Source organism: Argentina silus (assembly GCF_951799395.1).
Source record: "Argentina silus genome assembly, chromosome: X".
NCBI classification, from domain to species: Eukaryota; Metazoa; Chordata; class Actinopteri; order Argentiniformes; family Argentinidae; genus Argentina; species Argentina silus.
The window spans coordinates 5,256,567-5,283,910 of NC_139653.1; the positions used below are offsets into that span (position 1 = coordinate 5,256,567).

General features: G+C 40.2%; 1 protein-coding gene across 7 annotated transcripts; it reads right to left on the reverse strand.

Annotated features, from left to right (window-relative positions):
• LOC310822798 (pleckstrin homology domain-containing family A member 1-like) lies at window positions 1-26,381 on the reverse strand. 7 transcript variants are annotated; one of them, XR_014554902.1, is made up of 15 exons: window positions 26,298-26,381; window positions 18,335-18,543; window positions 15,851-15,907; window positions 12,360-12,405; window positions 8,804-8,901; window positions 7,454-7,588; window positions 6,913-7,053; window positions 6,371-6,439; window positions 5,717-5,781; window positions 5,364-5,427; window positions 4,964-5,053; window positions 4,382-4,452; window positions 3,436-3,510; window positions 2,955-3,064; window positions 1,935-1,999 (listed from the first exon to the last, which is right to left on the reverse strand). XR_014554902.1 is itself a non-coding variant. In XM_083695301.1 (14 exons), exons 2-14 carry the CDS (start codon window positions 18,473-18,475, stop codon window positions 1,759-1,761), a joined length of 1,290 nt encoding a protein of 429 aa, XP_083551427.1. In that variant the 5' UTR covers window positions 18,476-18,543; window positions 26,298-26,381; the 3' UTR covers window positions 1-1,758. The 7 variants fall into 7 exon arrangements, 6 of the variants coding, with proteins under 6 accessions (XP_083551427.1, XP_083551426.1, XP_083551430.1 ...); XM_083695301.1 differs by lacking the exon at window positions 2,955-3,064 and having other exon boundaries at window positions 1-1,999; window positions 6,913-7,050; XM_083695300.1 differs by lacking the exon at window positions 2,955-3,064 and having other exon boundaries at window positions 1-1,999.
• Between the last annotated feature and the right edge of the window lie 963 nt (window positions 26,382-27,344).

A 27,344-nucleotide genomic window follows, 5' to 3' on the forward strand; every position in this document is an offset into this window, starting at 1 on the left:
CACATTTTGTATGTTTATTTCAAGTCATCCACACAATAAATAGTGACATCATTGAAATCAATTACACAGGACAAAAAGGGTTAAAATAGCTTTGTTTATGATTTGAATTCATGCAGGCACTTAAATGGCTATTTGGTTTAGCAGAACTACAACAGGTCTCTTGAATCAAGGCCTCTGGGCAGTACTGCTGGGATAACCTTCACTATATGGCAATACAGGCTCAGGAAAGTTCAAAAGGAAACATACATCAACCATAACAAAACAATGTACACATATTCCATACCACAAACTGTCTCCTTCTCCAAACAAAACCACAGAGAGACACACATACGCTCACACTCACACACTTTGAAGTCATTGTCACAACAGCATCATGCAGTGGAAGAGCTAAACTGAATCTCTGCATGGTGGTACTCTGACAAACCCCTAGGCCTTAACTCCTGTCCAGTTAGACTGCAGGTTCTGCTGCTGGCTATTGCTCTGGGGTCAGTTTCCAGATAGCTTCGTAGCTTAAGTAGTACTTCATCTCTTTGTATCTCTTTTTTTTTTTTTTTTTACCTGGAAACAATTGTTAATTTTTCACGGCTTTGCTGTGGTGGAGAAATGAAGTACTACTTTGGGTACAAAGCTTTAGGGAAACTGATCCCTGGTCCCTCAATGAGCCATAAGGCCCTGCTAATCTCTAGGTTCAACCCATTCCCACAATTCTCAAAGGTTTGAGCTCATCATCAGATTTGGCAAAAAAGAAAAAGACTTGGCTTTAAGTCCTCTGGTACTCGAGTGTGACAGTGGCCCCAACCAACAGTGACCAAGGGTTACACCCTCACTTCACACTAGGGGTGACTGCAATATATTTTGGTCATACATGATTGTACACTTTCTAGACAGAAAAATAAAGACATAATTATTAGTTAATTAATAACAAACAGTGGATTTGTGAAATGACCAGACTAGTCTCAGATCAGTTCTGAGCTAAGAGAATAATTGAAAATCATGTCCTTGTGTTCGAGGACTATTTAGTCATTAGGAAATAGCGTACTCCCTTCAAATCTCCCTTTCATGCTTGTTGGCACAGTGGTACAATCTTAGGCTCGCAATTCAACGTGTAAACATTTGTTTGCCCATGTAGTCATTAGATGCGGGTTAAAAATAAAGCTCTTTTGTTAAATGTTAAATCAACATGAAAAAACTAGTTTAGTTCTAATTCAAAAACAACATCACCCCTAAAAGTAAATAAATAAAAACCTTTGAAACAGAGCAGGCAGGTGAGAGAGGATGGTTAATAATAGTGGGTAATCTTTGGTGAAGGGTAAATCTTTCAGCTCAGAGTAAATCCCACCTTCCATACATACACACTGTGTCATGTTACATAGCCAATCACTTTGGCGTGGAATCCCGCGCCTGCTCTCATGCCGAACTTTCATTCCAGAACGTTGTCATCCAGAGGACTTCCATCAGGGTTTGGTCGAGACTATTCAAGACCAATCTCCCCTGCTCTGCTTCCCTCTTGTTTTTTTCTCATGTCCTCCATGTTCACTGTCGTCTCTGGCCATCTCCCCCTTTCTGTAGCATATAACATCTAGCATACCACTACTGCTAGGTTAGTGGGTTGTTAGGAGGGTAAGTAACAGTGCTGTGACAGGGGTCAGACCTCACTGACTGGCAGGTCAGCATCGTCGAGGTTGGGGGGGGATTCGAATGGGTAGGGCTCGAAGCTGCTGCGCCGTCTCCATGGCGACTCCAGGACGGTGGCAGTGGTCACTTGGACAGGCGTGTTGTCTCCTGGAGGGACAGGCGGGCATGGCTGTGACTGGGGCGTGGCAGGAGGCTCATGAAGTGCTCGCTGTCCCACGCCAGGCTGCGGGCACGTGCTGCGCGTGATAGCAGCAGGGCACTCTGGGGGGTAGGGTGGCACTGCTGCAGATATGGGCGAACGAGGGAGGGGGGGCCCCGTGTGGCTGTGGTAGAAAGTGGAAGGGGAGGAACGGCTACAGTGCTCCTGCAGAGAAAGAGAGAGGAGGGAGAGAGAGAGGGTGCGTCCCACAGAGACACTGTCAGATGCTGAGCATAGGGTGGTGACCACACAGGCTTATTTGGAAAAACATAGTCATTGACAGTCAGACTGGAAGCAAAGGGCCTGATGCAGTGGTATTAGTAGTACCGTTATAGATACTAGTAGTAGTAGTTGTAGTATTAGTACCGTTATAGATACTAGTAGTAGTACCATTATAGATACTACTAGTAGTAGTACCGTTATAGATAGTAGTAGTAGTAGTTGTAGTAGTAGTACCGTTATAGGTAGTAGTAGTACCGTTATAGGTAGTAGTAGTAGCTGTAGTATTAGTACCATTATAGATACTAGTAGTAGTAGTACCGTTATAGATACTAGTAGTAGTACCATTATAGATACTACTAGTAGTAGTACCGTTATAGATAGTAGTAGTACCGTTATAGGTAGTAGTAGTACCGTTATAGATAGTAGTAGTACCGTTATAGGTAGTAGTAGTAGCTGTAGTATTAGTACCATTATAGACACAAGTAGCAGTAGTAGTAGCGTTACAGATACTAGTAGTAGTAGCTGTAGTAGTAGTAGTACCGTTATAGATACTACTAGTAGTAGTAGTAGTAGTTGTAGTACCGTTATAGATAGTATTAGTAGCTGTAGTAATATTAGGACCATTATATATACTAGTAGTACCGTTAAAGATAGTAGTAGTAGTAGTAGCTGTTTAGTAGTAGTAGGAGCATTATAGATACTAGCAGTAGTAGTAGTAGTAGTACCATTATAGATACTAGTAGTAGTAGTTGTAGTAGAGACAGTAGCGGTGCTGGTAGAATGGTGGCAGGTAGCAGGACAGAGATGGTAGTAGAAACAGTAGTAGTAGTAGTAGTAGTAGGAGTAGTAGTAGTAGTAGTAGTAGTAGTAGTAGTAGTAGTAGTAGTAGTAGTAGTACGGTGGCGGGTAGCAGGAGTAGTCCAGAGGTGCTAGTAGAAACAGTTGTAGAAGTGGTAGTAGTAGTGTTCAGTTTTTTAAAGTTAGTGTTTCACTGTCAGATTTCACTCTCTGAAAAACAAGAGGGGAGGAGGAAGAAAGGGAAATAAACAAAACTAAATGTTGAAAAAGGTAAGAGCCCATTACCCCAAAAAACAGTTAGTTAAACATTTGCTAGTTTTAGTTACCAACACATACTATATTCCAGTGATACTTGATCCGGGTCCCTGAGAGCCATAGTGGGTCCGGGTTTTTGTAACAGCCCAGTGCTATATCAAATCTGATTCCACTAATCAACTGATCTTCAAAACCTTGATTGGCTGAATCAAGTGTGACACAAAAGCCTGCAGCACTGCGGCTCTCCAGGACCAGGAGTGAGGATCACTGATCTATTCAATCTCAAAACATTTTTAAAACTAGTCTAAGATAGTGAGTGGACATACAGGCAGTGGACAGGAGGTAGAACGATAGACAGGCAGGATGTAACACATCTAAGCCAGGTACACAGCTGCAGGAGACTGCAGAGACAGAGATAGACAGGGACAGGGAGACGGAGAGAATCTGTAAGAGACATATGAAGTGATACATAGACAAAAACAGAAACAGGAAACAGGTCTGAGCAACAGCTATTTTACTTGACTATAAAACACTCACTCGACACTTTATTAGGAACACTATACTAATATTAGGTAGGGCCTCCCTTTGCTGAAGGGATGCACATGGTCAGCAACAATACTCAAATAGGCTGTGGCATTCAAGCGATGATTGATTGGTATTAACGGGCCCAAAGTGTGCCAAGAAAACTTTCCCCACACCATTACACCACCTCCACCATGAGAAGGTGTACAGGTGTTCCTAATAAAGTGTTTGGTGAGTGTGTGTCTGTGTGTCTGTGTCTGTGTGTCTGTGTGCATGGCGGTATACAAGTGTATGTGGAGTATGTACACGCCTAACAATGAAGAATATGAAGAAAGCAGTGACAGCAGAGGTGAGGGTTAAAGCTGCAGTACATTCAGTCGAGGGCATGACCGATCATTCATGGGACTGACCCCAGAGCTGAGGTAAAGAGGTGTAGGAGGAGGAAAAGGAGGAGAAGAAAAGCAGCAGAAGAGCAGATGAGAGGAACGGGCAAAGGGAGAGAAGCAAAGGCCTTGTTTGTTTTTTTAGCATTATGGAGGTGCTGGGGGTAGACACAGGGACTTTAGTTTGGTTTGTAGAGAGGATGCGGACGGGCAATGACTCACATCCTAGTCCATTACATGTAAAACCGAAAAGTTGAGAGAAGTACACACAATGCAGACGGAGCTTTGAGGTTGGTGGTGGTGTGTGTGTGTGTGTGTGTGTATGTGTGTGTATGTGGGGGGGGAGGTGTACAGGAGCTGAACATACGTGCTGCATTCCCCGATTCGGGACGTATACCTCTGTATACAGGGGTTGGACAGCCGTCTGGCCTGACGCATCTGCAACAACACAGTGCACAGCTGGATTAGAGCAGGGCTGAGGGGCAGCCCAGCCTAGCCCAGCCCAGAGACCAGGGTGGAAAAAGAGAAGGAAAGAGAGAGAGAGTAGAAGAGTAGACATGTGGCTTTGCTTGTGGAACGCCACTCGCAGAGAGAATCCTTATGACCTAGAAGGGGGGACCCTAGGTTGAAGTTTCCCAACCTCTACCCCCAGCAGTCAGTATGTTGTGGCCCCTACTGCGTTCTTCTCCCTGTATCCTTGTTTGAGCATATAAATACTGGGTTGTGTGAATGCTCCAGCAGTGTGTGTGTGTGTGTGTGTGTGTGTGTGTGTGTGTGTGTGTGTATACTTGATGACATGTGAAGTAGCTAGTATCAGCATGAACCCATTCCTGTTTACTAAAGACACAGACTGAAGACAGAAGAGGAGACAGACAAGAGCATGCAGCAGCCCCATCCTCCCCTAACCCCCACCTCACCACGACCCTAGGACCAGTCTGTGAGTACGTACTGTGGCTGCAGATCTTCCCGGCCCCCGCTGGGCTACGATGGCTCCAGAGACTGCCTTGATCCAGCTGTGCATCTCCTCTGGACTGTCAGCCTGTAAGGAGAGAGGGGACAAGGGAGGATGAGCCAGGGAGAGGGGGAGAGGGTGGACAGGGGAGGGTAAGGCGGGGAGAGAAGAGACAGGGGAGAGAGGGGGGACAGGGGAGGGTGAGGCGGGGAGAGAGGGGACAGGGGAGTGTGAGGCAGGGAAAGGAGGAGAGAGAGGACAGGGTGCAGGGAGAAATTAAGTCAATGTGTTGTTGGGGGGGGGGGGGGGGGTACAGGGAGAGTTAACTATACACAGAAGGTGAGAAATGTCTTGACATTCATTGGATATTTTCATCTGTGAAAGGAAATGTTCTCACCTGAATGAAGAAGGTCCGGGAGGTGGTGACTACTTCAAAGAGATTATCCCTCATCATGATGTCACTGAGAATACAGAAATTCACTGGTGTACAGACTACAGTATATATGCTATTTTATAGACTGCATACTGTAAGATTTAGACTGTTGGGAAACAGGCTAATCAGGCCAACCATTTTGAACTCAGTGATGTGAACTCGGTGAGTGATCAAGTTAAGCATGACTATGACTAAGAACTATCAAACCAATTAAGATTCCTTAAACACAGAAGTTGTTACTGTCCTTTATTTTCTCACAATATTGTGGAGGCTTTCCTTCTATAATGAGAATGTGAAGACGTGTCCAGTATAAGCACCTCTGTTTGCACTCCTGGACTTTTTGAACCTCTTTTAGTGGAATCATCCTCAGAGGCTCTTTCTCCTGAAGCGAGAGAGAGAGAGCATTACCTTAAAGGATTTGATAAGAACTTGAATATGTTACAAACTATAATGTTTAGAATATTGCTATCTTTATGATATCTGCTTCACATTCTTTTGGGTTCCCCTCTGTTCAGTAAAAAAGTGTTCAGAGCCTTAGAGTTGGGCATTGATACAGTGTGTTTGGTACATAAAAAAGGAGACAGAGAAAGAAGTGTCCTTGGGCACTGTTGATAACTAAATAGTGAAAAATAAGGGCAGACAGGTCACACTTGTGTTTGTGTGTGTGTCTGTGCAAGCTAAGCACAGTGGTAATGCATATGGCAAACGCATGTGTATATCTTGTTTAGGGAAGTGTGTGTGTGTGTGTGTGTGTGTGTGTGTGTGTGTGTGTGTGTCTATATAACAGGGAAGGGCAGGGAGACCAGAGGCACGCAAGGACATGTGCACAGAATTCCATGGAGGTGAGGTAAAACGTGTCAGGACTGTGAGTGTGTTTTGTGTTCTGTGCACCAGTGTGTGAGTGAAAATGATTCACATGCAATAAATGTATTGTCCTAGAATGCTTGTCGGAGTTATTGAAAAGCAATTACCAGATCGGATTTGAAGTAACTCATTGAGTTCTCCTCCAATAAGAAATATCGCCGCTTCCAATTCCTCATCTGGAGAAAGAAGAAAAATTGTGCTTTTTTTAAACACAAAAACACTACTTGGATCGGGGGGGGGGGGGAAATAAATGTGGTGCAGGTGCACTAGGAGAGTAGGAATTAGGGTTGGGCCAATATTAAATATTATGGAATATCGGGATATTTAGAGCATATAGTATCATGATATTGTTCTCTAACAGAAACTCTGTAACTGTAAAAGTGCTAAAAATCCAGATGTGTGCATAATTGCAGTTTCCCGCTTTTCTAGCGCTGTATCTTTGTTTCATCAGACTATTTACAACACCAGCCATACACTCTATGGGCAGCAGTTCAGTCATGTTTGCTCATGTTGGCATGTCTCCACCATACTTCGGATATTGTGATATTTTCAAAAGTAATATTGTTAATATCACCCAACCCTAATATGAACATGACTAAGCGACAGCCTCAACCCCTGAACATCTATGGACCACAGAGACAGGCCTCACCACGGCCCCCTGCTTGACGCAGTAGCCAGACTTGATGACCGTCTGTTCCTGGGGCGGTCTGCCGAGGAAATAGGGCAGCTGGCTGTGGGACCTCCGCAGACCCTCTCGCTCCCGTCCCTCCTGCCCATCGCTCCCTTCCTGCTGGAGGAGGAATTAAACTAACTGTCAGAGCTCCGATTAACATCATTAACAACGTTTCATTTTAAAGGGATGTTCCACTCTTTTTTTTTTTTTTTTATGTTTTATCGGGGTTTGGCCATGACCATGGCTTTAGTTGGTTGTCTGTCTGTGCTAATCAAGGTCCTCTAAGGTCAGGGCCAAAGAAGTGGAACATTCATTATAACACCTACATGCCAATTAAACTGTCAGAGCACAGATTCGCATCAACAACGTTTCATTATAACACCTACATGTCACACACGTTACAAGTAGGTCTTCAGGTAAGGAAACTGTAATAGCTTTTTTTAAGAAGCAATTTTACAAGTTTGAGACAAATCCATCTAAACAGCAAATGCAACACAACTCCAGTAAACCTTGTTACCTGGGTTTGGGTGATGATGGGGACTCCCCCGATGATCTCCGTCTTGTATGAGACCTGTTTCTTGGGCACCAGGACATCGAGAGGGGCTTTCTGCTGGTTCTCTACATTCTGATGGGGATCACATGGCTTTGGCACCTGCAATAAGATAACAGAGTTGTTGACAGAAAGACGTGTTAAAGGAATAGTTCACCCTTAGATCATACTGTCTTACTCTTTCATATACCTTAGATGTTGTCTGTTGACCAATGGTGACACCATCTGCAAAGCTCCATTTGCCACAGCAGTCGAGGGCTAGCATGTTAAACTGCTAGCCGAAGCTATATGCTAGGTCTCGGCTTCTGTGGCAAATGGAGGCGCTTCACAGATGGGGGTCACCATTAGTCAATAGACAACATCTAAGGTATGTGAAAGAGTAAGACATTAAAGAGATAGTTCACTCTAAATACTGTAAGTGATGCTACATTTGTTCTAAATAAAGAGATGCTACATTTGGATTTGTTCTAAAATTAGTACTCACAAGCCAAAAATTTGTTCGCGTTTTACCTGATTGGATACCGGGGGGATATGATAAAACATGCCAGCCCTCCTATTGCTGCCTTCCAAGCAAGTGTCACTTTCACTTTCATTACTGAGCAAATGGTCTGTTTTCTCATTACTTTAAAACAAATACGGTAAATACTTTCAAGTTTAGATGTCGGTGATAGGTTAAATTACTGAAACAATACGAATTTGGAAAGCTTTTTTGGTTTTGGAGCCAAGCGCGGGAGAGGATGTGGAGTGCACAGCCTCCATACAGTCAACACTTGTATGATGTTAAGAATTAGTGACACAATCCTGTAGCATCTTTTTAAGGGAACCTTTCGGTCACTGTCTGTTTCGTGATGGTGTGTATGCCTTTTGGATTTCCATACTTTGGTGTACGTGTGTTAACCATGTCCTTAACAAATCCCTCCTTCATCCCCTTTGTGAGGTATGGGGGATGGAGGGTGGGGACGGGTTCCCAGGAGAATAGTAGGACTACCCTGTGCCTCACCAAGACCAAGGGCAGTTTGACAAAGACGTACATTCTAACAATACAGCATCCTGTGACTCACTCTCTGGCTCGCATACAAGTGAAACAGACTTGAGACTTTACTCACTTCAACAATAATTACTCATCTCCTCTAGATTGTGTGTTAGATAGTACTTTGTTTACAGAGGGTCTAAATTATACATTTTAAGGTTAGGGATGCTCGGAACATCCGACTGCATCATTGTGACATTATGAGAGAGCTCTGAGTTTGCACCAGAGCCAAGGCTGGTGTGTGTGTGTGTGTGTGTGTGTGTGTGTGTGTGTGTGTGTACACTCACAGTGATTTTAGTGGCCTTGTTGAGAGCATTCACCCAGTCTACCAGGTCTTGCTGGTCATTGGCCTGTAAGAAGAATTTCCTCATGCCAGCATTGATCACTGAGAGAGAGAGAGAGAGAGAGAATTTAGAAACTGAATTCAGTAATGTGTGTGAGATGAAAGTAGAGCACATATCAGTGGTGACTGTAAACAGGTTAACATGAGCAGAGCTGGGCTGAGAGGGAGTAGAGTCAATGTATCATCTGCTGTAGCTAATAGGACAGAACATATAAAGAGCATTGAGTCCATTATGGTTGCATCTGGGAGTGGAAAAAGGCTGCATTAACACACACACACACACACAGAAAGAAAGCAGTTTTAGGTCAAACCCTGATTAGCTCTGAATCAGTGATTCTGACACAGAGAGTGCTCCTGTCTTTCTCTCTTTCTATCTCTAAATCCCGCCTTTCATCCCTCCCTGCCTTGTCTTTTAGAGCAATGTGATCAATTACATTATAGCCTGGGTGGCCAGCGAGTCCTAGAACTTTATGGCACAATGAACTACATTCTTCCTCCGTTTCTGTGTGTGTGTGTGTGTGTGTGTGTGTGTGTGTGTGTGTGGTCCTACACAGCCCCTTCTCTGCGACACAGGCCTGACCATGGAACTCCCCCTCTGAACATGTCACAGCACACAGACTACAACCAACCACACTCAAGAATAGAACACAGACCTCACTAATGGAGAGCAGCGGGATGGGGGACTTGTGATACAGTATAACAGCTTTGGAGTGAACGACTGGATGGATGAGTGGGAGAGAATAAGCAACAGGCATGGGCAGTTAATTAAAAATCCTAAGACAAGGAAAATAACATATTATAACACATCTAAAAGGTCCAGGACCACCATTCAAACAAGCACAGGAAAACTGTATAATATTTTCAAATGGGATGTAGTAGTAATCTCCCCACTGTGAACAGTTAACATTCTGTGTGTTTGGCTGTAGGGGGAGGGTGAGTGTGTGGGTATTTAAGGGCGGTGGGCACTGAAACTGGGAATAAGCTGGGAAGGGGGAAATCAGAGAACTGACTCACAGTTGCCCACATGCATACACACACACACACACACACATACATACATACACACACACACACACACACACACACACACACAAAGAATGTGTGGTTGAGTCACACATGCACATGAACCATAGCCTGACACTCGGCTTCTCTTTTTACTGTAAACCTATCTGGAAGCATGGCAGGCTTTTCCCAAACTTTCAGAATCAGCTTTTCCTAAATAGGGCAATTAAGAGTCCTTTAAAGCCATGGGAGGCAAGGGAGGGCAAGGAGGGTGGCGGTGGTAAACATTTTGGTAATCAACCAAACACAGCAGGAGAGCAGCAGTTTATAAATAACCCAGACGTTTTAAAAATCGCAGTCCGATTAGGATGTCGGCATCCTATCAAAACTTCAACAAAAACATACACACACAGTGCAATTTGTGAAAAAAGGGGGGGGGAGTGTTTTTTTTTTTTGGGGGAGGGGGGGGGTTATAATTCCAGAAATGTTGTACAAAGAACTCTGTAAAAATGTAAATCTTAAACCCTATAAAAACAAAGATATTAATTCCAAAATTACATGAACTGTTATCCTTGCATTAAGATGGACTCAATTCAACTTATTGAGTGATTTGTTGATGATATTTTTCCATTTTAATAGTGTCATAGCAAAGGGTCTGAATACTTATGTACATGAGATATTTCTGTATTTCAATTTTTAATAAATTTACTGACATTTCAAAAAACGTGTTTTCGCTTTGTCATTTTAGCTTATTGTGTGTGGATTGATGGCAAATTCTTTTCATTTAGTCCACTTTAAATTGAGTCTATAACACAACAAAATGTGGGAAAAGTGATGGGGGTCTGAATACTTTCCGAAGACACTGTATATACATGTATATATTTATACTTTTGGCTTTACACTCCAAAAGTTTGGATTTTTAATCAAACAATTACAATGAGGTTTAAGTAGTGACTCTTAACTTTTATTTGATGGTATTTGTGCACATACTGGTTACTGCAACCATCTTCAGTTGTTATTTGTTTTGAGGACATTTCGCCTTAAGTCTCTTCTTTAGCAAATTAAATGCATGTTCAATAGGATTTAAATCTGAAGATTGACTTGGCCAGTCAACAACTGTCCACTTTTTGGCCCTGTAAAACTCCCTAGTTGCTATGACAGTATGTTTTGGCTTATTGTATGATGAAGCGCCATCAAATGAGAGTTTGGAGCCATTTGCTTCTACTTGGGCTGACAAGATGTTTCTGTACACTTCAGAATTGCCGTCAGCAGGTACATCAATGAAGACAAGTGAGCCAGTTCCAGTGGAAGCCATACATGCCCACACCATAACGTTTGCGATATCTGAGCTCACCAGTGCTGTCTTTCCTTTTAATGATGTTCCAAACTGCTGATTTTGGTAGGTTTTAAAGAGCAATTTTTCAGTGAAATTAGAATGGTGATGTGCTGTGGGTGACGATTAAAAAAAGAAAATGTCAATATATTTTATTTTTCAGATCACTAAGACGGAAATAGTGAGGCAATTTAAGTAAACCACGGCCCTTTCAAAATGCTGTTTTCTATTGTGGAGTAAAAGGTAGGACATGTGAAAAATTCTGCAGTCATTGAAATTCATCAAGATTTGTAGCACAACAATCATGAAAGATGGTACATTTGTGTGTTTGTGGTGGTTGCTTGAACTCTTATCTATCTAGACGGATTTCCAATTTTACATTTCGCCAGAACAAGAAGTCAGGAAAAAAGAAAAGAAAAAAAAAGACAAGTCAGAAAAGAAAAGAGCTTTCGTGCATGGGTGAGATTAAATGCTAATTAAATTTTGAGACAGGACTTCATTACACCCCCTACAGCCAAACAATGATTGTGTATGATGCACACTTAACTGATTAAACATTTTTGTAAAACTAAATAAACATGCATCATGAACTAAGCTTTCCTGTGGTCTTATTTCGTTTTTTTACCCCTCCACTCGATTAGCAATAGCTCCTGTCAGAGCAGCATTGGTACCGTAGCTAGCTAGCTGACTTGCATCTGCTGAAACCTAGCTGGCCAGAAGTTACTGTTATGATTGAAAGGTAAGATAATTGTGTTATAGTTACCTAGCAAGCCAGGAAGCTAACTACATGGAGCTAGTGTTTGAACATACAGAGAGCCTGACTCTATTGCTCATCGTTTGCTAACTTGCTAGAGATCTTAAGCAAAGTGGTGCCGTGTTTAGCTGACACCGTACGTTTATGAAAGACGTCTGCTAGTAGTTTGTTGTCTGTCAGTTGCCGATTTCAAAAGACAGAAAAATCATCAGGCTGTTAATTATAATTGGGGTAGTCCTATAAACATAAGAAAAAAATTTTTTCGCTGTGCTTAGGTATTAGGAAATTAATGTACAAAGGCATATCAGAAGTGGGGATGTAAAAAGATGCTGATCAGAGGGGGTTAATCCCAACCATCCCAGGTGGCAAAATGCACGCTGCATACATATACACATGTTGCTGTGTTCTTACCAAAGCAAAACTCTGCCTTTGGCCTCTGCTTTGTGGCATCGCTGACCTGCAAAGCAAGAAGAGAGCATAAAAATCATGGTCCCTCTCTTTAAATAATTGAGAAACACCATTTATAGAGACACCGGGTGTGTGAGGTTTAAACAACAATCCAATTAACAAAATATAGAGCTAAGAACTTTAGCAGGCATATTCCTAAGTGAAGCCAAGTTTGTGTTGTGTGTGTGTGTGTGTGCGCGCGACAATACAACTTGCCTGCAGGGTTTACACACCCTCCTGGCCAGTGAATCCTCTAAACCAGTTATTAAAATCTGCCTAATATGTCATTGTCATCCTAATAGCCTATAAATGATGAGAATAAGATTGCTAGGAAGTAATTAATCCGATGCACCCCACACGGTTTGATCCAATATCAACACAAATTGTGTGCAATTGAGGGAGCATGCAACTCAGGTTGTTTGTCAGTGAAAAGAGCTGTACAGAGAATGACAGAGACGGTAGTGGTAGGAAAGTCCGTACAAGTTATTTCATTTGCCTGGTTAATGTCGTATTATTATTATGCACTGACTGATGAAAAAAGCCTACCTGTATGCCTTCACATAGTTTAAATAATCTAACCATTAAGTTAAAATTGTGATAATGTAATTTCTTGCTGCTCACAATTTAGATATTATTTAGGTTAGTATCCTAAAGGTGGGTGCTACACATTGGTAGTGGATGAGGTGAGTTCCACAAACAATCTAAAGCGCTTTGAGCCCTGTGTAAGGTGTACAGATAAAATTGGGCCAGTAATTCATACTTGGTACTGGCCGGTTTTGCATAGATTATTTATTTGAGATGACCATGATAGGCAGTTGTCCACCTGCACCCTCAATAGCCTCTGCCACCTCCTCAATTTGATCTCCTCCCATTTTGTATTTACTATTATTATTCCAGGTTGTTGTGTCAGCCTTTTCCTTGCAGAGCAGACCAACACAACCTTGTTTTTTTTCAGTATTCAAAACCAGTTTATTTTGGCTCCGCTATGTTCCCCAGTCTACCTAGTAATAAAGACCTAGGTAGATGGGGGTTTCTAAAGAAATTGTGTTGTTATAAATATATATATATATATATATATATATATATATATATATATAACATAAAAAGTTAAACTATAGAATTAAACTGTCATTATACACTCACTGAACACTTTATTAGGAACAGTATACTAATACTGGGTAGGGCCTCCCTTTGCTCTCAAAACAGCCTCAATTCTTCGTGGCATTGATTCCACAAAATGTTGGAAACATTCCTTTGAGATTCTGGTCCACGATGACATAATTGCATCACGCAATTCCTGCAGATTTTTCAGGTACACTTTCAAGTTGTGAATCTCCCGTTCTACCACATCCCAAAGGTGTTCTATTGGATTCAGATCGAGGGACTGGGAAGGCCACTGAAGAACACTGACCTCATTGCTCGGTGAGTGTATACACTGCGTCCACAATTATTAGGCAAATTGTATTCCTCAGGATTAATTTTATTGTTGAACAAATACAATGCTCTCAGTCAATCCAAAATGTTATTGAACCACAAACCTGAATGTTTAAGAAAGAAAAAGTGTGTTTTGTCTTTCTCAGGGGAATATATAAGTGTGCAGAATTATTAAGCAACTAAATTACACAAATATTTTTTTCAAACTCACTTTATTCTAAATTTCATTAGAGTAAGTGTAACAAATAACTAACACAAAATGACAATTAAATAACATTTCTGGCCTTTCAAAAATATTCAGTGACCAATATAGCTACCCTTCTTTTCAATGACTTCAACTGCCATGAGCCTTCCATCCATGGAGTCTGTCAGTTTCTTGATCTGTTCACGATCAACATTCGCTGAAGCAGCAACCACAGCCTCCCAAATACTGTTCAAAGAGGCGTATTGTCTTCCCTCGCTGTCAATCTGACGTTTGAGAAGGGCCCACAAGTTCTCAATAGGATTTAAGTCAGGTGAGGAAGGGGGCCAGGTCATTATTCGGTCGTCTTTGAGGCCTTTGCTGGCTAACCAAGCAGTGGAGTACTTGGATACATGTGATGGAGCATTGTCCTGCATAAAGATCATGGCCTTCTTGAATGCTGCAGACTTCCTGTACCACTGCTTGAACAAAGTATCTTCCAGAAACTGGCAGTAGGTTTGGGAGTTGATTTTCAGTCCATCTTCAACCCGAAAAGGTCCAGCTACCTCATCCTTTATGATAGCAGCCCATACCAGTACCCCTCCTCCACCTTGCCTGCGCCTGACTCGAAGTGGTGCCCTGTGTCCATTAGTGATCTAGTCACGGGCCCATCCATCTGGTCCATCAAGAGTCACTCTTATTTCATCTGTCCATTTCAACCCTAACCCTAGAAAAATCTGTCTTCGGGTATTTCTTGGCCCAATATTGACGCTTCAACTTGTGAATCTTATTCAGTGGGGCACTTGACACCTTGTACTTCTGGACACTCCAGGTAGGTTGCAGTTCTGGAATATGGTGGCACTGGAGGATAATGGGTTCCTGGTAGCTTCATGTTTAATTATTCTCAAGTCTTTTGCAGTTAATTTGCGCCTTTTCTTCTCCATGCGTTTTTTGCGACCCTGTTCAATATTCGCAACAAAACGTTTGATTGTCCGGTGGTCACGCCTCAATAGTTTAGCTATTTCAAGTGTGTTGCAACCGTCTGAAAGGCATTTTACAATTTGTGACTTTTCAGTGTCAGTTAAGTCTCTTTTTTTGCCCATTTTACCTGAGGTAATGAAGCTGCCTAATAATTATGCACACCTTAATAAAAGGTGTTAATCACTTTAGGCCACACCCTCCCTCATTACACAAATGCATATCACCTGAAAATGATTAAATCCAATAAGCATTCAAGTTTATATGGTTTGGAGTTGGAAAATGTGTATAGAAATAATGCTACGGTCAGAATACTCACTTGCCTAATAATTGTGCACACAGTGTATGTTTTCCTTATTTCAGGCAAAAACTCTGTAAATGCAGACTGATTCTTTGAATGAAAGATTTATTTCAAGTTTGTTAAGTGTCGTACAGGCTATAAGGAAAGAAATACAGAATATCAAGATATACATTGTGTGTACCCCAAATGTAAAAAAATATTTAGATGTGAAAATTAAGCCGTATCGCCCAGCTCTATTGTCAAACCCGGATGGATGTGAGTGAGTGAGTGAGAGAGAGAGAGAGAGAGAGAGAGAGAGAGAGTGAAAGAGAGTGAGTGAGAGATCTGTGGTTAGGAGGTTACATTTAAGTCATTTTGCAGACACTCTTATCCATAACAACTTACAATGGAAGTATATTTGCCTAAAGTAAGTGAATCAACTACACATCACAATCATCGCAGGTAAGACTTTCTATAATAGTTAGTGCTAGAAGCAGCCACAGTGCTAGAGAAAGGGATGAAAACAATTGTTTATTTTTGTGTATATATATTATTATATATCTCAAGACTATCTTATCTTACCTTGGAGATGTAAGTGAGCTTGAGTGAGCCAACGCAGTCCGCACCAATAGGCAGGTTCTACAGGGATCAGAATATAATAATCAATGTTTCAATAATAAAGGCTATGCCATTTAGCAGACGCTTTTATCTAAAGCAATTTACAGTACAGTGAGTGCATACATTTCTTTGATATATGGGTCATTCCATAATTAATAGTGAGGATTTCTTGTTGTGAACATATTTGGGACCCATAATTGGGTATTATTGGTTGTAATTACATCAATGTATAAGTTCAGAACAGAACAACATCCAAGAAAATTAATGCATTGATTTAGATAAATGTGTTGTTATGCTTGGTGTCTTCACAGATTTGACAAAAATCGTGTGACATAAAATTATACATCTCTTTCTGTAAATGTATGGCAGTATTATGCATCTTTATAATGTACAGTATATTCAGCATTAAACAATTAAATTACACCTTAGTCTTCAACCCTGTAATAATACTGGACCTTGCTCTTTGATGTATCCTTATGTGCACCTCTTGAGATTACATCGTAATGAAAACAGTTCTCATAAGCACACAAATAGAAATAACTAACATGAGTTTTCCGGATCTAATACTTCCAATCGTCACCGTGACATGATCTATACACTGAAACTCATGGTTGTCATTAATGTTATTGTAACCAATCAGGCCTAATCTTAGTTGGATGTACATTTGATGTCCAGCCATTTTGTTACATTGTGACATTTTTGCAGGTCATCAATTAATTCAGGAAAGGGTTTTATGAATGAAAATCTACAATCTCTACAAAAGCAGGCTTGTGTGTTAACCCACACGATGCAACACAAATTATTGGTGTTAGCGAGGACTGTTATGCCATTCAAGACTGCAGATTCATGAGGTAGGGGGACCGTAATACTGTCAACATTTGTTTTATGATTGAATCAAGGTAGATAAGTAACATTAAATCTAGGGATGCATCGATACCACTTTTTCATTGCCGATAACGATTACAAGTACTGAACTTTGAGTATGGGCAGATTAAAGTGTAACAATCCGATAATAAACAGCTGTATACAAACTCTGCGTGGGGATTTGCTATGCTTGGCATCATTCTTGTCTCTCTTAAAACAGTAAACACCATGCACAAGTTGGGAAACTTATTGATTAAAGACCCTATTCCATAACTTTGCATAAGAAGAATAATACAACATGAATTAATTTTGCCATAGTTATTGTTGTCATAGCAACAGTCAGTTGACAACACATGTGTTTGGCAAGATTTTAGGACAGTTTGCGCCATGGCATCGGATCGGTAAAGAGCATTCCCTATCTCCAATTGCCGTTCCAGCATTATAGGCCAATATCGGTGCATCTCTAATGAAATCATTAAGTTCACAGATGAATGTTTTCTTAAAGGGGTTGTGTTCACCCAACTCTGTTTTATCTTAAAAGAAGCAAGACACTGCTATGGTTGAGGGACGTGCAAAACATTCCATTGCATACATTGCTTCACCGCTGTTTATATTTTTTTAGTACTTCTATTTTATTTTATTCTATTTTAAAACGTATTGTTGCACTACTCTGTGGCACTGTCACTTTTGCATTTCACTGTATACTTGTATGCACGTGACAAATAAAGAATCTTGAATCTTGAAAACACATCCTTCCCATTGAGGACAACAGGGAAAAGGCACTGGCATATTGAGTAAGCTTATGGTCCTTTTTTTATGGTCCCTTTGTTGCCTACTTTGACTTTTATTCCTGTAACTTCACATTTGAGAAAATAATTAAAACAAATTGGAATCAAGTAATTTTTTAATTTTGACCCTGATTTCACACTTCGGCCCCTTTATTTATGGAGTGGCCCATATGGGAAATCAAACCCAACCAAAGTGCACACAGACTACATTGGTGAGAAGTGAGTGAGAAACTGTCAGCCACCAAGGAATAGGCCTTTTACTGTTTAAACTCCCATGGCTGTTATACTTTTTATCTGTATATTTTTTTATGTTTTGCTTCGGTCTTTTTATTTTCCTGTTTTATTAGTTTTCCTGTAAAGTATTGCATCCATGTATGAAATGGGCTATATAAATACAGATTTGATTTCCCATCCACCCTGATGCCATCTAACACAGATCATTACCATTTGGGACATTTGAATGAAATAAAGGGACTGTTAGTAGGGTTCCACCCAAAAAGTAAAACAAATAAAATAAAAATGATGCTGTGTTATACATGTATGTGGAACAGTCTGCCTAATCATGTAACAACTACACTGAGCATGATGTGAAAGACACTTTTGACAAAATTGTTAAAAAAAAAAAAAAAAAAAAAAAAAGGTTTTACGTGTGGACTGGAGTAATGATAACAGGCACTTTCAAAACCTGCGGAATGCTGAAAGCAGCTAAAGCTAGAGTGCCAGTGTAGAGTGCCATCATCCAAACAACGGATACGGATAGGCTACCGCTAGCTAGCGCTCTATTCTGTTAGCGTACCTGTGGGTTGTCCATGTACCACACCAGGCTGCCCTGCTGCGTGTCCAGGATAAAGTAGCGGCGCAGGAACTTCCCGCTACTCTCGTTCTCCTCGATGTCCAGGAACCCACAGATCCGGTTCTGTCGATCCACGTAAGGCATCTCGGAACTTGCACATTCCCTGGCCCAGGGGCTGGGAGAGAGGAGGAGGGGGAGAGTTGAAAGAGAGCCTGGAGGGAGGAGAAGAGAGGGGGGGGAAGTAAGAGGAGGAGAACTGATGAGTTTCAGTGTTACATGGCCTGCTGGTGACTCCTGCCACCTTTGCCACCCTGCTCTCAGGGTTTTCCCCAGGATGTTTTTTAACAGCGTAGCGCTGGATTGCATTATCAAAACCTGAGTCGCGTTTATTCACGTCAAAATGCGCCCAAAATACGGCTAAAACTCTGAATTCACTGAGCAACATCATAACACTTTCGCTTTCGTTTTTAACAACGATGTTGCGATCAAAGATAGTTACTTTACCATTACTAAATATATAGTTTAATTTGCCTTGAAATGTTTATACAGTGGCGCCGCCAAGTTCACAGCGTGGCACAGTGCCACTCTTACATTCTTTGAGGAGAGCTCTGGGCTCTCATGTGACATGACACAAACCTAAACCCCACCTTTTTATCTTATGAAAATTATTTCGTTGTGATTTTTTTTCAAATCAGTATATTTGAGTTTAGCCAGATTATTTGCTGTAATATTTGATCTGACTGTTCTGGAGGATAACATTGAAATTGTAACCAATGGTTTATTTGTATGGCTTGTTTTAAGAAGAAATTACCTTCACACATATTTTTTTGTACTGATGATAGTTTTGCATTATCTTTAGGAAAGAAGTCAATGCAATAATCATCATTGAGTAGAGATGGACGAGACTGAAAAGAAAACATATGCTTAAAATATTGCGCTTCCTCTTTCAGACTATCATTCAGTGATGATTCAGTTTTTATGTCATTTTTCATGAGTTTTTGTATATTCTTATCGGTAGCATTTCTGTATTGAAGGTTGAAGAAAATTTCCCCAATTTCCAACCTATTCGCTTTATTTTTGTAATAAACTATACTTGATTGTTTATGTAATAAGTTCCTCCGGTTCTCTTAGTTTGTTTTCTAAGTTGTTCTGTTCTTCTATAGTACCATGTGCATCATCATCATCATCATCATCATCATCATCCACTATTAGTTTCTCTATTTCTATTATTAGCTCTAATCTGCACATTCATTTGAAAATGTCCCACACAATAAGAGGATCAGCTGTATCTACATTATGAGATCTATATTATCAGTTGTATCTATATTATTTTATAAGAAAAAGTCTGTTATAAATTATTTTGTCTAGGAACATACTGTCATTCAAAAGGTATTCATTAAATTTCCAGTATCCCTGCCCACGCGGAAATTCTGTAAGAGTTATTTGAAGGCCAACTAAATGATGGTCTGATTATGTCACCTATCAAAACTATTTTTTGTTTTTTGGTGCCAAAGAGAAAGACACAATGAAATAGTTGATACGACGAGCTTCATTTGGCCTCCTCCATGTATACCTCACCAAGTCAGGGTTTTTAAATCTCTATATATCCACTCGTTCTAATGCATCCATAATAGTTGTGATCTCCTTGAGCATGAGAGGATGATCATTTACAGTATGATTTCCTTTACGGTCCATTGATGTACTTAAAACTGTGTTGTAGTCCCCTACCATAATAATATGATAATTTGTTGGTTGTGAACTCAGTAGATTGTTTAAGATATTCTCAAAGAAGTGTGGATGATCATTATTTGGGCCATATAGATTACCAAGATGAATCTGTTTATTGTCCAATAGCATCTTTAAGAGGATCCACTTACCTAACATATCTTGGTTTAACCATCCAGTCAAAACTTTTTACAAATACATTTTAAAGTAGCCAGTTTTGCCTCTACTTTCTTTTATCATTAGGCACTAATTACTGTTACTACAGCACAAATAGCCCATCTTGCTCAGAGGTCTTAACCCTAAATGAGAGAAATGTCTCTCTTTTTTTAGACATTTTGGTTCTGTTTAGGCCTAATGTTCTGATTATTTTATGATTTTGAACACTGGTTTATTCAGGCTTCAGTTCTAAGCAGAAAATGCCAGTCAAACTTTATTTTTATTTTAGTATTATTTTATGTATATTGTGGTAATTTTCATTTTCGACCAATATGAAAACATATATTGTGATAACTTCTTTGGCCATACAATAACGCCCAGCCCTAGTTCCAGGTTTATGAGATGGCTGCATTAATCATGGAGCTTAGTCATGTTAAACACAATCCCAGCTGGGCTGAGCAATATTTAACCTAACCTGTGCATTGCTTTAGCCTGGTTGAGCTGCAATCATTTCTGATTGAAGGAGAGTAAAACAGGCCTTTTTGAATCTAAGATAAAGAGTCTCTCTATCCCTCTCTCTCCCTCTCTTCCTCCTCTCTCTCTCTCTCTCTCTTCCTTTCTCTCTCTCCGTCTCTGATAAAGAGCTGTGTGTGGGAGGATGAGGGGCAGAGCTGGGACAACAGGCCTAGTATTTCTGCATATGTGATGACGTCAGGACAAGCCCCCATATCCACTGCTAGAATCATCCTGCATGAAGCACAAACTAAAACAAACAAACAAAACGCGCTTGCACACACGCGCGACAGTGTGTTACACCTGTGTGTGTGGGGGAGGGCGATTATTTGTAAATATGGCTAAAGACTTTTAAATAAATGCTTTTACGCTTTTCATGTGCAAACAAATGTCACGATGTGTGAATAAAAACAGTGACAATCATCTTTCCAAAATTATAAATAAAAGCATTGCTTTGTGTTGGCATACAATCATTTCAATACAACACTTTAGCTGTCGAATCTGCACTTGCGGATCAAATTACAAATTATGTTTTAATTTGTTTACAGAATGTTGCCAAGAGAGAAAAGAGACAGACAGACAGACAGACAGACAGACAGACAGACACACACACACACAGACACACAGACACACACACACACAGACACACACACACACACACTAGGCTAACCAGCTCAAAACCAAGAGAAGGTCAGAGGGGGGCGTGTAGTGGACTACAGACTTGCTCGGTCATGGGGGTCTACATTCCCTCCTCATGAGTGAGAGAACGCTTTGTTCACCACTGGCAACCAAATCACTAACAGGCTATCAAACAGCACAAAGCAAGGCAGAGTGAAGGGGAGGGAGGGAGGGAGAAAGAAAGAAAGAAAGAAAGAAAGAAAGAAAGAAAGAAAGAAAGAAAGAAAGTGAAAGTGAGAAGAGACGACCACATATCGGTGAGAAAATGACAACAGGACAATGATGGGCAACAACCTCAGTCTAGACAGACACACGCAGAGCAATCACATCTATGCGACCTATAGCCTAGGCCCTAGGTAATCGAGCAACAACTAAAACAACTCAAAGTCAAAAACAGAGCCTTTTATTTTTAGAAATGTTTACAAATTAATGAAAAATGAAAAGCTAAAATATCTTGAGTCAATAAGTATTCAGTCTCTTTGCCATAACACTCCTAAAATTAGCTCAAATGTAAAAATGTATTCAATAAGTCACTCAATGAGTTGAATTCAGCCCATCTGAGTACAAGGATAATAGTTCATGTGATTTCGGAATGAATATCTTCGTTTTATAGGTTCTGATTCGCATAGGAATCAATTACACACTGTGTGGATTAGGCTATTTTAAAGTCACTGTAATTGATAACCCATGATTGTATTTATGCCATAATGAATTATAATTTACACTAAATAGTCTGCTCATTAGCATAACACCACAGAAAAAAACCCTCAAGTGAAGTTAGTCTCTTAATCGGCATAAGGCTACTACTAAGTGCACTCACATTACCAGGGAGGCCCAGGTTCAGTGTCAGCTAGAGTTGTGTGTTATATCCCCTGTGCACCACAATAACTTTATACCAGCACAGTGCTGCTATCATGACTCATCCAAGTACTGGTTGATGAGTAAAATAAGGAACAAACATGACCTTATATGACACATGGCTGCATGTCTTAATTATTAAATGTGTTTAATTTTAATTTACTTGAATAAAGAGATCCAAACTGACCTGTTAACAACGAGACCTGAAACCTGACAGGTTAGGTTGGGTTCTAGTCCCGACCCAATTGTTATGAGTGATTAACAAAGAGGCTTTTTTTGCGAGTAGTGTTGTATAGACCTTACAGACTGAATGCATGCTACTTTTTGGGGAACAGACTTTCAAATATCATGAGCTCAGTCCACAGTGTACCAGAGCACACACTTCGATAAGAGGTAATTGCACGCACCCATTAAGTTGAAGTGAATTATTGAATATGGCATGATGAACATTACTACGAAAGCAAATGGGATAGTTGTGAAATGTGTGATGTTATAATATGGGACATCTTTTGTCATTGGAGAATCGGGATAGATAGCCAAAATGCAAGGTGTTCATCTTATTCCATCTTGCATTATGTTACGTTATACAATATGATGTAATTGATGCAAGTTATAAAATACCTCTAAACAGATAGCTAGGTTAAAATACGCAGAAGCTATGGCACTATCTTAAATATTAAATAAATGTGAAATTAATGTAGCTATTCTTAGTAGAACTAAAACCTTGGGTGCAGTTTCATCACTGATGTCTTCTGTCTGTGCACATTTTTAAATAATTGTAACCTGCATTTATATGCCGATGACACTGTTGAATATGCTATTGCCCCCACGAATCACCAGGCTCTTTCTAACCTACAGTCTATTGTCCTACAGAAAGCATTTGTTGAACTGAAATTGGTACTTAACACTGGAAAAACCAAGTATATGTTATTTATCAAATCACCAAAAAATTTATCTGATGATTTATGCATATGTATATTGTGTGGTGCCCGCATTGGGCGTGTCCCGGCTTATAAATACCTGGGCATTTGGTTAGACAAAGAGTTCACGTTTAAAAAACTTACGGAGGACCTTGTTAAAAAGCTAAGATTTAAGGTGGGCTTCTTTTACAGGAATAGGTCTTGCCTTTCCCTGAACAGCAGAAAGCAGATTGTACGATCAACCATCATGCCAGTGCCGTGGATGTCATCATAGCGCCCTTCGCTTCATCACAGGTAATATTTTTTAAGACTCATCATTGCATCCTTTACCAAAAGGTCGGCTAGACCTTGTTAAAGTTCTGTAAATCGCACCATTGCTCCCTTTTTGTGTACAAAGCCCTACTGCATAAACTCCCGGCTTACCTCACCTCGTTATTGAAGTATAAGAATATGAATTACCAAACTCATTCTCAGGATTGGTTAACTCTTGAGGTTCCTCGGGTCTCCACTGAATAGCGTAAATCCAATTTTTGGTGGACCTCACTGCTGGAACAATCTAAAGAGTTCTAGTCATTTCCAACTGCCCCCCTGCAGCATAAGTTCTTTGTGCACATGATATCAGAATGCACAACTGCTGTTCTAGAATTTGATTATTGTGCCATACATGCTTACATGTATGCGTCTGCCCTGTGCGCTGCATTTTGGAGGTAGGTTAAAAAGGTTAGTCTAGCTTGTATAGCTTAACTTTATCTTAAAATTGTGCCTGTATTGGATATCCGACTAATTTATTCAGCCCAAGACACAAAAGTACTTTTTGGAAAGTTGTACTGATCATAATAAGCTAATGATGCCAATTACTGTCTACGTTCGCATCCAAGTTTGTTTACATTTGTCATCATTCAGTGCATTCTGGGTGTCAAACGATGTCTTAGTCAAATTAGGCGAGTAGATGGTTCACTCATGTCGGGAAACCCATAGCAAATCTTTCTGGAATACTTGAAAAGTGAATGATGGGAGTGACTCATATTGCCATCTCGTTGCTACTTATGTGAATGTTTACATAACAAAAAAAATTAACTGCTCACATTGAGGACATACCATTGTAAAGACTTAGGCCTATAACTGCAAAATGTTTCTGTGAAAAAACGATGATTAAATCATAAATATACTTTCTAATCATGTGTTTTAATCAAACCGCTGAGACTGTACGCTTGAGGGACTACTCTAGTCTGTCTGTCAAAGGGTTAACCAAAACAGATAATAGACGCCCACAAATAAAGAGGTGAAGTAGTTTCTCTGAACAGTCAAGATTGTGCAACAAACTTGTAACTACAGCTACAGTAGTAGTAGATATAGGTTCTCTGCTATAGCCAATTTCTCAGATTATGAAAATGTTTTACAATATAAACAGGCTTGAATAAAGCAACTTACACCACGACAATGACATTTCATAATTCAAGTGCACCCAAAAAAAGATTTGTCTTGTACCAAACAGAAAGGCTACCGACAACTGTACATGCATTCCATGCTACCACATTGAACACTGTTTACATTAGGCGCACACTATTGGCTGCTTGTTCAATGGTGTAAAGTACCAGAGTTTTCATCGACAATGTACTAAAATGCCTGAGCAGACAGATAATTAAAAGATACTTTATTTACGAATATGTGACGATGCCAACACATTTTGTAGCCCTTATTTAAATAATTCAGGCTCAAATACAAAACTCCTCAGCAGAGATCGATGAACTTCAAAATGTTGGGATCCGGCCCATGCATATGTGTTCTGTGAGCTCCAATAACCAACATCTTCCAACATTAAGACTTCCAGTTTCGTGACTTCAAAATAACAGTTCAGAGATTAATGGAAAGTCACAATATTTTATCTTATTTTTGCTGAAATATGGACAAATTACTGAAAAGAAAGTATACAATTTCAAAAAATGTAATTTTGATCTTTACAATTTACATATTGGTGCAATTACATGTAATTTTACATATGCCTATTATATTTGTCTAAACTGGACAAAAACATTTAGATTATTTAGACTCATCTCTGGTACAAGTCTACTTGGCAACCTAGAATATGGATCAAGTGAGTCTCAAGCATGTCAGATATGGCACTCTGAGCTGGTTGGCCACAGTAAAAAGCCATCAACATTTTGTAGGACACCACAACTCTCGTTGCAAGTAGAAAATATTTCTGTACAGTCCATTATTCTGGGGCAAATAACATTTCATCAGGGTAATTAGGATATTAGACCAATTGGGGATGATTGTATATATATATTTAGTATGGTAATCAGCATATTGTTTGTTGATCCCTATTTACTATGTTTATATGCTAAATAAAGTTGAACATGGGCGCTTTTATTTTGAAGCAATCCAAATGTACATATATTCACCAGAAGTATGTGGCGGAGTTCCACCCTTATAGCTCACAGAACATAAATGGCCCACGCTCAATCTGGTTCTCTACAATTTCTAAACAAATCGCTATTCACTATCAATTTGCTGGTGAACAACCAGTACAGCGACACGACATAGCCCTTCATTGAAGGCTACAAAACGGTTGCTAGAGCCCATGGGTCAGATACAGCAAGTATGAGAATGTAAGTTATTTTCTCTGAGATTTTCTATTGTTGTTGAGACAGGTTAACTTGAGGAGAGAACCTGGTATGGACTTGAGGGCAGAATTGACCAGAGCCATCAAGTGTGTGTACCAACAAAATGTAAACAGGTTGTGCTATGTATGTAGCTAGCTTACCCAAACACGGACCACAGCCACACAAAACATGGAAAGAAGATTGAGATGGCGCACTGATAGGTAACGTAGCCATATTAGTTAGTTAGCTCATTTAGCACACCGACGGCTACATGAGCTGGCGAGCTAGCATAATAAGCCGTGCAAGTCTACTGCTCCTGCCGCCGTCAACTGCATCTAGCCTAGATGTAAAAAGCCAACAAGCGGCTAGCAAGGGCTGTGTGCTAACCACATACGGACGACTGTGTTAGCAAGCTGCATTTCATCTGGCTTTTCAATCATAGATACCAACACAGGGAACTTAACAAACACGTACATTATTATTAGAGAAACAATTCAAATAGCAACCTACTAAACTTCGTCTTCGCACGAATACCGGAGCGTTTGCCAGTTGAGATGACAGTCCTTCACTTGTTCAACCCATGTTCTTCTGATCTGTATTCTGTGAACTACAGTAGTGGAACTCCGCCCACCTACCTCGGGTGTATGTAAATGAGGATTTCTTCAAAATAAAAGCGCCCACGTTAAACTTCCATTTAGAAATAGTAAATATGGATAAAGGAACCACAAATGATATGTGACTATGTCTGAAAATAAACATGTAATCCTCTCAATGTATTATTTGTGTTTTTAAAGGTTTGTAATTCTTCTAATATTCTAATTACCCTCATAAAAGACTGCTGGACTGTATAGGCCACACATAATGGACTGTACACAAATCATTTTCCACTTTTTTGTACCACCGCTTTACTCAGCAGTACTTCTAGAATGTGAGTTCCAATCTTGATCAGTGTCATACAAAGAGTTGTCGGCCAAACCATAACAACTGTCCCACAAATCAAGAACACTCCAGGAGGTCAGCGTGAATGTGTCAGAGACAAACTTCCACAGAATACGTCACCAGCTGAACGACAGAGACTTCACTACTAGGGGCAAACCACTAGTTATCCTCAAAAAGGATGGTCAGGTTACAGTTTGCTAAAAAAAAATACCTAAAAAGCCTGTAGAGGTCTGGAGAGATAAGACAAATATTATCATGTACCAGAGTGATTGCAAGTGAAAAGTTTGGAGAAAAAAGGATCTGCCCAAGATTTACAGCACACCACCTCATCTGTGAAACGGGTTGGAGGGGCTATGGTTTGGTGCTATGGTTTGGACATGTATAGCTGCCACAAGAACTGGCTAAATTGTCATAATTGATGACGTTCTTGTCTGCTTGAATACAAGCAAATGCCTCCAAATGAATTGATTAATTAATTTCAGAGCCTAAAAGCAGAGTGTTCTTGACTCTCCAAGTCAATCTTCATATTTTTTTGTTATCCTTTATTTATTCAGGGGAGTCCCTTTGAGACCAATGTATTTTTTTCAAGGCTGCTCTGATTACAAAATATATTATTTA